This window comes from Eulemur rufifrons, chromosome 4, assembly GCF_041146395.1.
Source record: "Eulemur rufifrons isolate Redbay chromosome 4, OSU_ERuf_1, whole genome shotgun sequence".
In the NCBI taxonomy this organism is placed as follows: domain Eukaryota; kingdom Metazoa; phylum Chordata; class Mammalia; order Primates; family Lemuridae; genus Eulemur; species Eulemur rufifrons.
In genome coordinates, this window is record NC_090986.1 from 82,310,072 (window position 1) to 82,328,193 (window position 18,122).

The window sequence follows — 18,122 nt, forward strand, 5'->3', positions numbered from 1 at the left end:
CAGATCTTTGTTAGCTACCAAAATACACACATTTTGCTATCATAAATACCAGCATGGTTAAAGACAAGAAAAGAAACCCCACCTTCTTAATCAGGAAAAAGTAGATTTAATTCTCTGTACCAAAGCTCAGAAAGAGCTTGGTGTTTTCATTAAATACCAAGTGAGTGAGAACTGGTTGAAGGGACAGACATGCATTGTACCCCCGCAAAGGTTCCTGAAACCACATGGAAAAGTAAGAATTCCAAACGATACCCAAATGAGAGACATTGTTTTGCCTTTCTTTGGGAATCAGCAACTTTAATAAAGCAACTTTTGCTAGTAATATTAGGAGCACAGGTGAGTACACATCTTTGGGGGCAACATTTTTGCGACACACCTTTATTTTCTTTTAAAGATCAAGTCCAAAATGTAAAAGTGTTGCTGTAGGACCCTTCTTTGTTCCACCTCCTTAGACTTGCACTTTTTTTTTTTTTTTGAGACAGAGTCTCACTCTTGCCCAGGCTAGAGTGAGTGTCATGGCGTCAGCCTAGCTCACAGCAACCTCAAACTCCTGGGCTCAAGGGATCCTCCTGTCTCAGCCTCCCAAGTAGCTGGGACTACAGGCATGCACCACCATGCCCGGCTAATTTTTTCTATATATATTTTTAGCTGTCCATATAATTTCTTTCTATTTTTAGTAGAGATGGGGTCTCACTCTTGCTCAGGCTGGTCTCGAACTCCTGAGCTCAAACGATCCGCCCACCTCGGCCTCCCAGAGTGCTAGGATTACAGGCGTGAGCCACTGCGCCCGGCCTAGACTTGCACTTAAAACACACACACACCCCCACAAAACTTCCCGCATTTCTCCTGCAGCCCTCTCCCTCCTGAGGGCTCTCTCTCTGCAGCTTACAAGCGTGCGTCCTTCCTCCTCCTCAAGCCCAACCCTGGACTTGGTCCCGGAGCTCCTCCCCTGTCTACCTCCTTCCTCTCTCACCACCTCTTGGCCGGGGGCCGGTGACAATCTCTTCTTGCTCAATCCTCTGCAATTTGGCTCAATTCATGTCTCTCCACTAAAGCCACTCTACTGGAAGTCACCGAGGATTTCAATTTTCCCAAAATCAACTGAGTGCCAATCTATTTTTTAAAAAATATTATAACATCTAAAAAATTTTTACTTTGAAACATTTCATACATAGAAAAGAGCATTTATATCATAGACATTTAAAGAATAAGACAGAGGAGGGAGGCAAGATGGCGGACGAGAAACACCTTCAGCCAGAGCATCTCTGCAAGAAGGAGAAATTTTAGATGAAAGAGAAACAAACAAACAAACAAACACAGATCAGATGAGGGTCGGAAGGAAGGTGCCTGAACCTGTAGGAGACTCCAGGGGAAGAGATTGTGGAGCAGAACTCAAAGGAGAAAGGTATTGGCAGGGATTAACCCCCCAGAGGCTCGGAGACCAGCAAGATGGGCAGGTGGAGCGGTTGACGTTCCCTCTCTTGCATCTCGGACTGCTGGTGGCTCCCGAGCTGCGGGACAGGCCTGCGGACACCAGCCCAGAGACTGCCGCTGCCAGTGAGCGGAGAGCCTCTTGCGGACGGGGCACCAGGCTCCCAGCTCCCTCGGGCACCTCCCGCCCCACAGACCTGAGCCTGTCGGCAGGTGCCACATTGCCTCTCTATCCACTGGGCACTTCTGTCCTCCCTGGGGGACCTCAACCCCTCAGGATTCATCTTGCTCATCCCCACACAGACATTTCCCAGCTCCGGCCTGGACTGCAGGAGCCACAGGGTCCAGTGGGCCCCAGGAGGTCTGCAGGACTCCAGAGCCCAGTCATTCTGGGAGGCCAGAGAGAGGGTTGGAGACTACGGGTGTGCAGCCCTTCCTCCACCTGGTCCATTCTCCCCTTCCCTTCCCCTACCCGTGGCTGCTGAGAGAGACAATTTAGCCACCACCCAGAGGCATCCACAGGGAACGGGGCTCAGACCTTTCCTTTTGGGGCCCTGCAGTTGGCTGAGGGGTGCTCGGACTGTGAGCTCCACCTGCCGGCCCTCCCTAGTGCCGCTTGTCCAGTGACTCCAGCAGAGCAGGGCAGACCCCGAGGCAGAGGGACATTGATCCAGCTTGGGCACCCCATGGGTGACTTGGGACCAGCATTCTTCTCCCTGGCATGGTCAGCGATGGATCTCTGGGGCCGGGGGACAGGCCTGCAGGCCAGGTCCCATACCCCCAGATCTCGATCGCATTGCCCGGGGGCACAGAGGGGATTTTTGTGAATTACTCTAATCAGGTGTGTGCCCTCAGGGCAGATCAGAGGGGGTCCCAGCTGCGTGTGCTTGTGGGGCACCCTCCTCCCATGAGAGGGCTGAGGTCCGGGATCCTGGGCAGGGAACCTCCCCGGCCGTGTCACAGTTGTGGGGAGCTCAGCTGGCTTGAGGTCCTGCCTCCAACAGAGGCCAGGGAGAAACCTCAGAACAGGGGAGGGTGGAAAGGAGCGAGGCCGGCCCCAGACGGCCAGGCTGCGGGTCTCGGACAGCCCCACCCCCCACTCAGACTTTCTGGTTCAGTGGGGCCACTTCAGCCCCTCCCCAGCAGCTTCGGCCAGAGACGGGAAGGGCCAGAGACGGGAACAGACCTTCGACCCTGCTAAATTCGTTAGTGGAGCTGGAGGGCAGCCCCACCCAACCCAGCCACCCACCTACCTGCCCCCACTGAGGTGGAGACGGACACACCTGGAAGTCCCAGGGCCTCACCCACCACCTGAGGCACTAGAGGCCTCTCCAGAGGCAGGAGAGCCGGTCACAGGACCCAAAAACAACCTGCAGCCTGCCCCTCCCAGCAAGCGCCACCTGCTGACAGGGAGGTCACTCTGCACACCACCACCCCCTTTACTGCATCTACTGACTCATCACACAGGGTGCGGTCGATTCTCACCCACAAGCAGCACCTGCGGGCTCAGAGACCAAACTGGGTGTGTCATTATATAAAGGAAAACCCAAAGGTAAGAAGCAACAGCTGCTCCAGATGGGAGGGAATCAGCGAAAGAACTCCAGAAGTAGGAAGAATCAAGGTGAAAGGACACCCCAAAAGGGAGCACCAGCTCTCTAGCAATGGATGCCAACCAAAATCAGGACACTGGAATGACCGAGGAAGAATTTCGCACATGGATTGTAAGAAAACTCAATGAAATGCAAGAGAAATGGATACCCAACACAAAGAAACCACAAAAAAATCCAGGAAACGGAAGAAAAATTCACTAAAGAAATTGAAATATTAAAGAAAAATCAAATAGAACTTCTGGAAACAGAGAATTTATTCAAGGAATTACAAAACACAGTGGAAAGCCTCAAGAATAGGGTAGATCAAGCAGACTCTCAGAGATTAAGACAACACCTTTCAATTAAACAAGTCAGTCGCAGAGATATAGCAGAGAAATAAGAGAAAAGAGCAAAGCCTACAAGAAATGTGGGATTATGTGAAGAGGCCTAACATAAGAATCATAGGCATTGTTGAGGGTGAAGAAGAAAATGCACAAGCGTTGGATAAGCTATTTGAGGATATAATGGAGGAAAATTTCCCCAGCCTTGCTAGAAATCTAGGTATCTAGGTAGAAGAAGCTCAAAGGACTCCTGGGAGATTCATCACAAACAGGAAGACACCACGACACAGAGTCATCAGACTGGCCAAAATAAACACGAAAGAGGCCCTCCTATGAGCTGTAAGGAGAAAGCAGCAGGTAATCTACAAAGGGAAACCCATCAGATTAACTGCTGGTAACTTCTCAACTGAGACCTTATGAGCCAGAAGGGACTGGGGCCCCATTCTCAGTCTTCTCAAACAGAATAATGCCCAGCCTAGAGTTCTGTATCCTTCAAAACTAAGTTGCTTATACAAAGGAGAAATAAAGACCTTCTCAGACAAGCAAAGACCGAGGGAATTCATAAAGACAAGGCCTTACGGCTGGGCGTGATGGCTCACACCTGTAATCCTAGCACTCTGGGAGGCCGAGGCAGGTGGATCGTTTGAGCTCAGGAGTTCGAGACCAGCCTGAGCAGGAGCGAGACCCCCCCACCCCCCATCTCTACTAAAAAAATAGAAAGAAATTAGCTGGAAAAAAAAATTAAAAAAAAAAAAAAAAGACAAGACCTTACCTCCAGGAAGTGCTCAGTAATATGCCAAAATAAAAATAATAATAATAATAAATAAATAAATAAAAAGAGGAGAGACAGGTGAGAGGAGGCCAAAGAAAATTCTACAAAGTGGGGATGAGAATGCCTGCTTCACAGCAGCTGGCATTGTGAGGAACAAATTATAGCGTACACGAAAGTGCTTTTAGAATAAATGCTCCTCTGTGTTCCCAGAAGAAAAAACAAAGAATAGTAAGACAAACACCCACACAGCTACCGCCCAGCTTAAGAACTAGAACATCCCAATATTTCCATGCTCCCCGATGACATTACCTTCTCTCCCACGCGGAGCTAATCTAAACACTGTCTTGATTTTTCTGTATATTATCTTCTTTCTTTTATAGTATTGATACACAATGTGTGTATGTATCCCTCAACAATGTAACGTACAGTTTTGCTTGCTTTTGAACTTTACTTATCTATACAATTATACAGTAATTTTTGGTCTACGATGCTCCTAAGGCTTGTCCACTTGACACACGCGGCTGTTTGCGCCCACTTGTGTCACCTGCAGTACAGGACTCCATGCAGGACTCCACTGGCATTTACGGATCCGTTCTGTCCACGGACACTGGCATCACTTCCACTGTCCCGTTGTTACAGTGTTCTCAGTCACCCTGTGCATGCCTCTGGTACACGTGTTCTAGAGCTTTCCTAAGCCTGGCTGCATACTGACATCACCCAGGGAGCTTCAAAACTACCGATGATAGCCAAGCCTCGCCACAGGAGACCCTGACTTAGCTGTTGTGGGGTGCGTCAAGCTCGCCCGGAACATTCCGTGTGCAGGCAGGACCGAGAACCGCTGCTTCCTGGCCCACAGGCTGATCAGCAGGACTCCTGGGCCACAGCTGCACCAGATGAGCCAATACTTTCCAGAGCGTTTACCAACTCATACTCTGACCAGCAGTGTTTGAGAGTTCACATTGTTCTAGAGGTTCACCCACACCTAGAGATGTGAAACTCATCTTTTATTTTTGTCAGTCTGCTAGGGTGAAATGGTATCCCATTATGGTTTAATTTGCATGGTTTTGATTACTAATCTTTTCAGACATTATCATCCATTTATGTTTCCTCTTCTATTAGGTTTCCATTCACATCTTTTGCCCATTTGCTTATAGGGTTTTTCATCCTTTTCTTATTTGTAGGAACGCTTTAAACATCCTGGATAATTATCCCTTTGTCCTGGACCTGAACCCAGCCTCCATCCCTTACCTGGCCCTGCAACCTTAGGCAAGTTACACAACCTCTCTGAGTCTGTTTCCTTTCAGAAAATGATGTCAGGATACCAACGGTGAAGTCGACAGAAGATGCACTTAGAGCCCTCACCTGGTGCCTAGCACAGGTGGGCACTCGATACGTTGTGACTCTTATGAGGGCCGCTTTAGATATTACCAAGGATGCTGAAGATGAAATAGTATTCCAGGCATATCGAGGTCACATGCAATAGAGGAACTGTTTCGAGGCGAGATCCTGTGCTGTGGGAGTCAAGATTGCTGTCTCTGGACAGAGCCCGCCCGGAAAGCTGAGTCCTGCCCGCATCCTATTTTAGCTGCATGACCTGAGGCAAAATACCCTCACTGTCCCTCAGTGCTCCCATCTGCCATCTGGGGACAACGACAGGACTTACCTGAGGGGGATGTCGTAAGGACTCAGTGAGAAAATATATGTAAAAACTCTAGGACAGTAAAATCACTAAGATGATTTCAAATATAATTTTCCCCAATATTTACCACAAAGGACATGCTTCTACAGCATACTGAGAAAACTGGTTGCTTACAGTGAATTTTTTTGGGTGATAAACTCCCCTACCAAGCAAAGACAGAGGAAAACGCATAGCAAGCACCCAGTAACGATTCCTTGATTACCGACGGAACATACCTGAGTGAATCGCTGAAATAAATCCCACTCCCAAGATTTCCAATATCTGTTCTTTTCACACCACGATCTTCAACTACTTTGGGTAAAAGCAACCCTCTAAAAAGAAAAGGAAATTTTAATGATCAACTAGAAAAAAAAGGAATCTTTTATTATAGTCTTGTAATTCTAGCAGAGGCAGCTACTATTTAAAAAAAGCATAAAATGAAAAGAAAAACACAGAGAAGCTCTGGGTGCCATTAAGATGTCACAGGCTGAGGCTCAGTGCAGTGGCACAGGCCTGTAACCCCAGCACCTCTGGAGGCTGAGGTGGGAGGATCGCTGGAGCCCAGGAGTTCGAGGCTGCAGTGAGCTATGATTGTGCCACTGCACTCCAGCCTGGGTGGCAGAAGGAGACCCTGTCTGTAAAAATACTACTACTACTAATAATAATAAAAAGTCACAAGCTGCAGCCAGTCTCTTATCACTGTTGGGACCAGCCCCATTTCCTGCACCCTCTAGGCCTAGGCCGTGGTCAGAGTGCACAGTGGGGTGAGGGGTCAGCCCAAAGCTGACCGCAGCTCTCCCTGGCTCAAGAACTGACGCAGAGACTCCTTGCAAACAAAGCGAAACCAATGGTTATTTCTGGGAAGGTGGGTAAAGGAAGATTTCTGCCTTTTGTTATACAAACATCTGTTGTTCGTGGCTTTGGGTTTTGGTCCTACTTAGAAGGGCCATTCCTATTCAAAGATTATTTTTAAAAATATCCTCCCATTTTTCACATAGTACTTTTATGTTTTCATTTTAAATATTTAAATATTTGCTCTATCTGGAGTTTACTTATGAGGAATGAGGTAAGAGTCTAACTTTATATGTTTTCCAGGTGGTTACCCACTTATTTTTACATATAGTATCGAAGAAACTATCTTCTACAGAGCTAAAGCTACTTGTATCAGTCTTCAATGTTTTTGAGTTCATTTGTGTTTATTTAATGTTTTGACGTCTGCTTGGTTAACCCTCCCTTCCTACTCTTCTCTTTCAGAATTATTCTCATAATGTCAAAAATTTTTAAAGATGTGTGCTGTAGAATCAGCTTTTTATTTTTAAAAAATCTTAATAGTACTTTTATTATGATAGCACTAAAGTTCTAGATTAGTTCAAGGAAAATTGGCATCATTCTGGTTAATGCAATTTGTATTTTGGGTCCCTTAACAGCACTTTAAAGTTTTTTCCAGATGGATCTTTTTTTTTTTTTTTTTTTTTTTTTTTTTTGAGACAGAGTCTCACTCTGTTGCCCGGGCTAGAGTGAGTGCCGTGGCGTCAGCCTAGCTCACAGCAACCTCAAACTCCTGGGCTTAAGCGATCCTACTGCCTCAGCCTCCCGAGTAGCTGGGACTACAGGCATGCGCCACCATGCCCGGCTAATTTTTTTGTATATATATATTTTAGTTGTCCATATAATTTCTTTCTATTTTTAGTAGAGACGGGGTCTCACTCTTGCTCAGGCTGGTCTCGAACTCCTGACCTCGAGCGATCTACCCACCTCGGCCTCCCAGAGTGCTAGGATTACAGGCGTGAGCCACCGCGCCCGGCCTCCAGATGGATCTTATTACAGATTTCTTTTAAGTTTCTTTTAAACACTTAATTAAAGTATCTAATTTAATCATATTTTCCCCTGTCCTTGTGACCTCAGCTTCAGCTCTAATATTAAGGGATTATTCAAAGCAAGCAGAAAATTAGAGTTATGTTTTTTTTTTTTTTTGAGACAGAGTCTCACTCTGTTGCCCAGGCTAGAGTGAGTGCCGTGGCGTCAGCCTAGCTCACAGCAACCTCAAACTCCTGAGCTCAAGGGATCCTCCTGTCTCAGCCTCCCGAGTAGTTGGGACTACAGGCATGCACCACCATGCCCGGCTAATTTTTTCTATATATATTTTTAGCTGTCCATATAATTTCTTTCTATTTTTAGTAGAGATGGGGTCTCGCTCTTGCTCAGGCTGGTCTCGAACTCCTGAGCTCAAACGATCCGCCCACCTCGGCCTCCCAGAGTGCTAGGATTACAGGCGTGAGCCACCGCGCCCGGCCGAGTTATGTTTTGAATAAATAACTCACACTATCTGGGAACTCTAATTTCTAGACCTTTCTCTTTAAGTATTGGGCTGTCCCCAGATCAGACACACATGGAAGAGTCACGAAACATAGAATCACTTTTCATTATATGATGGTCTTCAAGAAGCTATTCAGACTCATGTACTACACATTAAAAAATAATAAATATGTGATTTAAATGACATAAAGTATGTAATTAGTATGTAATTTTCTCCAGAATGCAATAAGCTGGCTGATTTTAACTGAAAAAACTTCTGTAATATAGAAAAAAGTAGGAAAAAAAAGTAGAACCCGTCACATTTGTGAGGCTGAAGATTCTGACGGGTAAAGGCAGCCAACTCGTACCGAGACAGGATTCCGACGGCGTTTCGCACCGCGGAGCCGTGCAGCAAAGGCCTCACGTTGCCAAGTCTGCTCAGAAACTCTGTGGTTTCGTTCACTCTCCCAACCCTAAATATCTCCAAGATATCCACTGGACTCATACTGTAAGAACCAGAAGAAAAACCGTGAGATTATATAATTGGAAGCAAAACAAAAAATCAGTATTAGCAGAAGAAATCCTGACGCAATCCAAATGTCCATTATCAGGGAACAGATTCAATGAACTGCAACACAACACATCTTGGAAATACTATGCAGCTATTAGAAAATCACATTCCTAAAAAATAAATAAGGATATGAAGTAAAGCTTACAGTAAAATATAAAATTTATAAGATTACAAAACTTTATACATAATGTGATCTCAAATATATAATATATAGAATATATAGTTTCATTCATATATATGAATGAATGAACCCGTTTACTCTGTTGTCATATATATGAAATGGATATATAGTTTCATTTCATGTATACGTGACAACAGAGTAAACGGGTTCATTCATTCATGCATTCATTGAATGAACAGTCTGTGCCGAATATTCTGCCAGGCATTGGAAATAAGACAATATGGGCTCTGGCTTCATGGAACTTACATTCTAATGAGAGAGACAAAAATTAAGCTATCAAATACCTTATTCTAAGCACTACTAAGGAAACCAACCAGGTTCAGAGGGAGGGTGGTCAAGGAAGGGCTCCCTTGAGAGGTGACATTTATCGAAATGCCACCCCATACAATGCATGTTTCAAGATCTAACTGGTCGTCGTGGGAAAATGGGTTGGACAGGGCAGGAGGGGGGAACGGCGGGAAGGACGTTGTCTTGGCAGAGTAGACGGGACAGTGGGGTCTGGACTGAAGACGGCTGCGCAGTAAACGGCAGAAAGACAACAGACGAGGATGACAGAGCACGGTGATGGGGAGGCAGGGAGGAGACCCCACAGGGCCTCTGGTGGGCTCAGATGGGGCGGCCTGGGAGGAGACCGGGGTGCTGGGCAGGGCACGCAGCCTGTCGTGCACGTCCTCCCAACCCCACGCTCAGTGGTGTCACGCCGGCACCTTGACATTACCCGTGGTGGGAGTATTCACGCCACAGAAATCAGCAAATATCACAAATATTACTTTCATTTCGGAGAGCTGGCTTCTCAGCACACCATGGGGTGAGGAGAAGATTCAATAGTTCAGTCTGGGCTGCATTCTACACCAAAATGCTAACAGGGGTTACATTATCTCTGGGTGAGGAGATTTTGAGTGATTTTTAGTTGTCTTCATATTTTTCCATATTTTCCAAGCTTTCATCAAATAACATGAATTTTATAACTAGAAAAAAATAATATTTATCATTAGTGAAATGAAATGGAGAAAATCTGGTTTTCCACAGCGGCAGAATCCATCCCTCGGGAGCGGCCCGCTTTTGTGGCGTGAAGACTCGCGCCCTGGGAGTGGGAGGGGGCTCCCCGTGCCCCCTGGGGGGCACCAGCTGGCCGGGCTGTAGCTGCCCCTCCCCAGGGCCTGACACAGCCCTTGCTTCCCATCTGCCCTGGAGAAGGCCACTTATTCCCCTCCCAGTTCTACCTTCACTGTCACTGGGAAGTCAGCTAGGGGAGGGTCAAAGGTCAAATCAAATCAAAATAATCTGATGACACATAAAAACTAAATCTGGAGAAGGTGGGTAGGAATGGATTTTTTTAAAAATTGAAGTGAAATTCATGGAACATAAAGGTAACCATTAAGTGTATGATTCAGTGGTATTTGGTACAGTCGACCCTTGACCAACTCAGGATTGAACTGCGTGGGTCGACTTATATGCAAATTTTCTTTCCCCTCTGCCACCCCCGAGACAGCAAGACCAACCTCTCCTCTTCCTCCTCCTCAGCCTACTCAGCGTGAAGACCTTTATGATGATCCACTTCCACTTAATGAATAGCAAATACATTTTCTCTTCCTTATGATTTTCTTGGTAACAGTTTCTTTTTTCTAGCTTACTTTGTTGTAAGAATATAGTATATAACACATATAACATAAACTATGTGTTAACCAGCTGTTTATGTTATTGGTAAGGTTGAAGCCCACACACAACCCCAATCTGCAGCATTTGCTGACTTTCATGGTGCAAATCCTCCCACTGTAGCTGATTTCAAGCTACCAATGGTTTAACACCCAGTACACAGAATCTTGAGAACTTCAACGAGTTTCTGAATGTGAAGTTGGGCATGAACTCGGCCAAGGTGACCTTCAGAGGTGCTGACACACAGTGAGGCTGGTCTACGCAGCCCATCTGTCCCCTGTGCTGTGATTGTGGAATGCAGATCACAAGACTGCGGGCACACGAGGGAGTGAGGGCACAAGCACAGCTGATAGTCAGGGACGCCAACTTTCTTGATGTGTTTCCAGGTTTTCCGGTAAAGTTTTCCATGCCACAGAGTGGCCATGTTAGCAGATGTTATACACATATTCCTGCATGTTTAGATCTTAAAGTGAATTTTCGCCTGTAATGCCCTTCAACACACAAATTCAAACACGTTTTGATTTAAAATTCTTAAATTTAATCCTCAACAAGATTAGGTAACCTTGAAATCAGAGTGGAATAGTAGGGAGTGTTTTCCAGCACAGAATCCTGCCTCAGGCTCTGTTATAAACACAGAAGAGAGTAATTTGTGATCACACCATCACCACTGTATCTTGTTGCTGCGGATTAAATTATCTAGGTAATTACTGATCAGCTCTTTAACAGAATCTCAGAGAGTATTACAGCATAACAGATCCTGAGACATTTCCTTTATGCTTACCTGCGATTATTCTGCAATACCACTTTTTTAACCCTAAAAAATTCTTCAGTATTCTGTTCAACATGCTCAATTTTGCATCTCAAAGCCCGGTATTTGGCAAGAGATGGTGGATTAGGTTTAGACAAGCTAGTTTCACAGACATTAACCAGGTCTCTGATTAGCTGTGGGAGGAAATGACACACAGCCGTTAGAATCATCACATATCAAAATTAATATTACATTAACATTTTCTCAAAAAGATTGAAAGAATCAGTTTTTTTCCCCAAAACTTTTGATCAATATTTGCTGTTAGTCGTATATTAAAGTTAATATAGTTGCCTCACTGATAGCCCAATATACGATCATGGTACTAGTGTACATCACATTAGCACAGCACATTATTATTAAACAGTGTTTCCAGATACATTATTCACTTAAGCCTTACTAAGACCCTAAGGGAGGTCTTATGATCCTCACTGTATAGATGAGGAAAGTGAGGCTCTGGAAAGTTAGATTACTCAAGATCCCACAGCAAGCAGGAGATAACGACTGAATGAGATCTCAGGATCATGAGAGTTCAAGTCTAATTCTGCTTAAAAAATTCTTTAAGTGTGCTCGGCATGCAGACGTTTTATCAGCTTGGGAATGTAGAGCAGGAAGGAAAACAGGAGTAACTCCATGACAGACTGGACCTCCTAGGATAGGCCTAAGTTTTGGTGTCCCCGACACAGGCCCTCCCCCTCCCCGGAATGCCGCTAGTAACAACTGAAAGCCCTGGCTTGGAAACTGGCCAATCAGCAGCCAAGGCCCTGGCTTGGAAACTGGCCAATCAGGAGCCAAACCCCGGCTTGGAAACTGGCCAATCAGGAGCCAACACTATCAGCCACTTTTGAAAGAGCAAATGAACTAAAAGGGGGGAGGGGGAGGGGGAGGGGGAGGGGGGGAATGGTGTGCCCAATACATGTAACCTACTGATGAGTATAAAAGCTTAGTGCCCACCCTAGGGCGGGGTCCTGGCTGGTGGAGAGGCCACTGCGTTGGTGCTCTGAGCCTTGGACCCTAGCTTGAGCTAGAGAATAAACTCCTTTGTCTGTTGCAGCCTTGGTGACTCTGCCTATCTGTTCCTGGGGCTGAGGGAAACCAGATCTAACAGGAAGATACAAAGATGCACGAGACCTGGGTCCGCTCCCTGAGAGAGAACCCGAGCATCCCTTCTCCCTTCTCAGGCCCTGGAGCCTGGGGGCAGGGCTGCAGCCCCCGTGGCGTGGACTCTGCTTGGCCTGTGGATCTGTGGACTTGTGGCTTCAGTAGCTTTGAGACGAGGGAGCCACTGAAGGGGGGCGCTGGCCATTCTGCTCCGGGTGTCTTTATGACCTCGGCGTGCGTAGGGCCTTTCTAACTGTGCCTCAAACCCAGCAGCCATAAAATAAAACACTAATGCATTTTTCTACACAAAAGCAAAAAACTTCTGTAGGGTAGAAACAAAACAAGTCAGCCATCACTACCACCAACAAAAAAAAATTCACCATAAGCAAAGTAAAAAGACAAACGGAGAAAAATACTTGCACAACTCACATGGCAGACTGTGCCTCCTAACATGTGAAGAGCTTTCAAAAATCATGAAGAAAGACAGCAAGACTCATAAGAACAAGAGGCAAAGGACACGAACAGACAGTTCACAGAAGAAACAAATGGCCCTTAGGCACTGGAAGGTGCTCAGCCTCACACGGAGGGGCCATTTCTCACCCCTCAGACTGGTAAAAGCCTAAGAGTTTGGCAAACTTGCTCTTGGTGAGACTCCGGGAAATGGAAACTCTCCTTCTTTGACAGTGGGAGGGCAAAACTGTACAACGCTCGGGAGGGAATCAGACGACGGTATCTATCTATCCGTTAACCCAGCACTTCTACTTCTGCGACCCCATCCCAGGGATATGCCTGTCCAAGTATGAAGTGACAAATACACGAGGTTATTCACTGTGGCATTGTTTGTTGTAGCAAAATCCAGCAATAATCCAAATCCCTGGCAGTAGACATACATGGCAAGTCCCCACGGTGGGATAGGAGAACGAGGATGACCTCCACGTATAGGATATATTAAAAAAAAGTCAAGTTATGTAAAAATGTGAATAATGATAATATATTTCAATAAATATATAAAGAAACTCTGCAAAGATGAAATGAAACTAATAAAAATGGTTCCCTGTTAGAGTGGGGGATGGGAGTGGGGCAGGCCGGACAGGGTAGAACAGAGATTTCTCTGAGTACATCTTTTTAATGTAATTTTGGCTTTTGAATCATGTAGATGTATTATCTATTCAAAATATCAATTTAAATTAAGAAGTATTTGGACGGGCACCATGTTCCCTCTTAGTAAAACTGATGATGAGATTCTTTATGTTTAGTGTTAGGTAAATCATACAATTTTTAAAATTTGAAAAGGTCGTACATCTTTTCATTTACTGGTTCTTTCCTTATTTTGGATTACTAACTCCTTTGGGAATCTGTCGAAAGCTGTCATTTCCCCCAAACATGCAAAATTTCACATCCATAAACTCCTCTGAAGCCTAAGTTATGGATCTCTGATCTTGTCCCAACCCCTCAGGCACAGATGAGGCAATTCAGACCCAGAGGGTGACCATGGCTTTGTCCAGGGCAGGGGTGGCCACTTCCTTCCTCTTTGCTAACTGAGCCCTGCTCCTTCCCCGCAGCGAGGGGAGCTGGCCCACTTCTGAGAAACTCCACTTTCCTCATCAGAGCCTGGTGTAGGATGTGCACATGACTCAATTCTGACCAAAGAAATACGAGTCTGCCAGCGTCCTCCTGTGTGACACACAAAAGGAAATATTCCCGATGGGATCCTAGAACTACCGCAGTCACACACTGACTGTGAGGGAGCCGGGTGGAGGGCAGAGGGCAGAGGGCGGAGGGCGGAGGGCGACGTTATAGGAAGCACAGAGAGATGGAAAGAGGCTGGCACCCTGACCGTAACTCTGAGTAACTGAGTCACAGGGTGAGCTGGGACAGCAACCAGCCCACAGCTGGTCTTTGCACAGTGCAGAGTCACAAACTGTTTGAGTCAGTTGCAGTTTTCCATTTCTTCTCCAGAGAGAATCCTAACTAATCTCAGGGTGTGGACAGTCCTTTCACGACGTAGCAATTCTGAACACAGTTCTGCATTTGCAGCACCATGCCGACAGTCACACTTGCGAATATGGTTTAAGTAACTTACGTGTGCACCCAGAGGCTTCTGAAATGGTACAATAATTTATTTTTGAGCACAAATCTGGAGACAACTCTTGTAATTCAGTTTTACCTTATTCATCAGATTTTTAAAGATCCCCCCCAACATATTTTAAATTGAATTCTATATTTCAGAGGTTTACCTGGCAAAGGTCCTCTTTCTTAGCTAACAGTCCCAAGTTAACTTCATCAGGTGCTGGAGCCTTGTGAGGTATCAGCCTGTAGAACTCAGCCATCGTCTTCCGCAACTGCTCTGCCGTCTCTCCGGTTTTCAGCGCTGCCCTAACTAGCTGGAGAATTCCCTCTGCCCTGCTCACCTTTAAACACAAGATCATATATACTTTGAAGTCTTGATAATCACAGAAGTAAAGAAGAATGTACAAAAAATATTTAACATAATTGTTGGACGTGTCGCAACTGTCTGTTTTCTACTGGACAGCACCACAAGGCAAACGCTGATCTTTACTGGAGACATATCTCAGCTGTCTTGAGGATTCTTCCAAAACTGGGCTCAGCTTAACTAGAGGAAAGAGCCAGAGTCTTATATTTCTATACACATGTTGCCACGTGTACATACATACGCGTACAGAGAGAGGAGCACTCATGCAACTGCAGGAGATGTGCTTTTCACATGAGAAATACAGACAAATGTCAGAATCAAACCAGGAGCAAAAACCTCCTGAACGTGTTTCTGATTACACAAGCACTTCATGGACTCTACCCCAAGAAACCTTTTTCTCCCTGAGATAGATTAGTTTAATTCCATAGAGGAAATTTGTCCATATTATTTTACTACCATAATGCAATTGCACAAGTCGCACCATTGGGGATATCTTCTTTCATTTGCTCTTTCAGTTGCAAATATACATAATCAAGAAGAGAGGAGCATTTCCTGGAGGGCCAGAAGCATGCCTGCCTTTCCTAGGAAGTCAGAAGGTACGAGACTGTGAAGTCACCATGAAGTGGGTTAGGGTCTGGGCCTCTAACTGGGGACCAAGACCATCCGTGTCCCTCAGGCCTCCTGCAAACCTCTTGGCCCAGAGGGTCAGGCCTGCTAAGTAGCCGGCACCGGAAGCCTACCTTTGATCAGCTCTTGGGGCTGACATTTTATAGACGGGGATGTCTAGTTTTCTCGGAAATACATGTTCTCCTTAGTGCTCTCAGTGTTCAGGGCAAAAGGAAAGAACAGTGAGGACTGAATTCCAGAGCAATCGGATCAGCACGCAAATGTAAGGGTTATTATTTAAGCTAATACTCCAGGAAGCAGGTTCGTCGTCTTCCGTTTCCACAACACACTTGACTTACATCGTTGAGGCTGATGCTGTTCACGGGCTTGAGAAGTGTGTGCTCCAGGTGGCCCAGGGCCTCCGCCCAAATCATCTCCACCAAGTCGCCCACCTCTTGGCTCAGAGTGCTTGAATTTATGACCTCCTCCAAGAGCAACTACAAAATAACAAAGAAATGCCACTAAAAAGTCATGAGAGGGGTGAGGAGAAACAACTAACTACAGCCTAGGAGAGTCACCCTCAGCCAGGTAACTGAACCCTCTCCGGTGGGCTCTCCTCCATCCTGGAATGAATCTTTCAAAAGCTGTAGGGTCTGTCGACATTAAAACCGCCCATGGCTTGCCCTGGAACTCACACCCCACTCGGCTTCCGTGCCTTTCTATGGGTTTACCGTTCCTTTTCTTTTTTTTCTTTTTCTTTTCTTGGAAATATTTAGTGAATTTACTCAAATGAAAGATGTTTGAGTGAAACATAAATAAAAAATATTAGAAATCTATATACAATAAAAAATGAATATAAATTAGCCAAATCCATGGACGTATCCAGTTAAGCATTCACACATACTCACTTTTTCTTTAGATAGGGATAAGACATACATACGTGACATGATTCTGGAAAAAAAATCTTGAGATACTAAAACTATTCTCAAGTTTTAAAAATAGTGTGGAATACGTTTCAACAACTTTCTACATGACTGTAAACCCCTGATTTAATTCCATGATTTTACCCTGCCAGAAGAATGTTTGGTTTTAATTTTTTAAACAGATATTGGTGTGGTAACACATTGGCTTATTAATAATTAAGGCATTTTGCATACACAGTATCTCAGTGTGGGCAAACATGTTTAATATTGATTTTTGCCATGATGTTTTTAACTTTCAGTCTTTTCAACATAAGAAAATAGCTGCACACGTTTACGTGCTTTTTTATAAAACACAGTCTTTAAAAAATGGAATGATTGGTCTTTGTGGTTCCTAGTAATAAGTCCTGTCTTATTTTTTGAATTAGTGTACACTATGTTCTTATGCAGGATCGCACTGGGACCGGACTGCACTGTTCTTAAACGGTGTCCTCAAATAACCATATAAATCCCCAGTCTTCCTAGTGCACTCTCACCTCAGTGAAGCTGCTTCTTTTGGATATTTTCCCACTTCAATGTGAAACAGATTGTTAGGGTTTTATTAGTGGTTTTATTGCGTGGCTTTTTAAAAGGAAAAATGGTTGTGATTTCTTCCACAGCTCACAGTTCTCAGAAGAGACCTTTCTTTGTAAACAGTCCAGAGATGTTTTGAATAACCAAGTGGTCTATAGCAGAGGAAACTCTCTATGAAACTGTAATAAACACACATCTCCATCCTTAGCTGTTACCAGTGTATCCTGGAACCAAGGTAAGATGGGTTTCTGCTCCCATAATCCACTTAATTGTTGTTTTAAAATCAGAATATTTCCATCATTTATAATTTCTGTTTTGGATGATAGTTCTGACCATCACCTTTTTATGACTGCTGGAAGCCAGTTTAAACCAACTATTATATATTCTTCAAATTTGTTTGTAAGCAGTGGCTTTATTAGAGGCAACAAGTCTACACAGCAGCCGCGGGAGGTACGTTGTTTTTCTCCCTGGAAACTATTGGTGAGCACAGGAAGGCAATCTACCCCAGCTCCAAGCTGCAAGTTCACCTAGACTTCTCTTTCTCCAGAAAGTTAAAGCTACATTCAATCTCAAATTCCTACTGAACAAAACTTGAACCATGGTTTCATGGTCCTGAGAAACCTCAGAAAGAAACTCACTATATTTTGATGATGGGCTGTCTGTGAAGAACTAGAATCACGGGAGCTAATCAAGTATGTTCGACCCCCATGGCCTGATTTTTCAGGCAGGTGGCCTGCACAAGCCAGTTAATTTTCTTTATTTGCCATGTCAACGCCCACACTTTGAGGGGACTGTTTTTTTCTGTAACAAGGATTTGGAAAGGGACGATGAGCTTCCCTTCTGTGACAGATCACCTTAGGCAGCTTATCTGGGCTTCCAGCAGCTTGTCCACTCTCTAGTCTTACACGCAGCCAATTGTTTTGGAGATTTCTTAACCTCCTTCATGTTCTTATTAGTGAAATTAGAGATCCTTTTTCTAGGAAGATCAATGGAATGATCCTTAATATTATAACAAAAGTGCCATTTTTTAACACTGTGGGTTTCAGATGCCATAATCTCTCAAATACCAGTGCCTCCTGGTACCACAGTGCCTCAGCCCTACCCTGGCACCGACGCACCGCGCCGGCAGCCCAGAGTGTCCCTCAGCTCCGGGCCGGGCCCACTCGGGG

General features: G+C 45.1%; 1 protein-coding gene and 1 pseudogene across 3 annotated transcripts in view; both read right to left on the reverse strand.

Annotated features, from left to right (window-relative positions):
* PARP4 (poly(ADP-ribose) polymerase family member 4) overlaps positions 1–18,122 on the reverse strand; it is a 54,066-nt gene that overhangs the window by 19,667 nt on the left and 16,277 nt on the right. For all 3 annotated transcript variants that reach the window (XM_069467763.1, XM_069467765.1, XM_069467764.1), the window contains exons 8-12: positions 15,820–15,957; positions 14,658–14,831; positions 11,296–11,456; positions 8,475–8,612; positions 6,048–6,143 (exon numbers count right to left, since the gene is read on the reverse strand). In XM_069467763.1, the coding sequence (XP_069323864.1) occupies positions 6,048–6,143; positions 8,475–8,612; positions 11,296–11,456; positions 14,658–14,831; positions 15,820–15,957 (707 nt within the window). The remainder of the gene's footprint in view (positions 1–6,047; positions 6,144–8,474; positions 8,613–11,295; positions 11,457–14,657; positions 14,832–15,819; positions 15,958–18,122) is intronic.
* LOC138382877 (KATNB1-like protein 1 pseudogene) lies at positions 17,428–18,006 on the reverse strand (annotated as a pseudogene).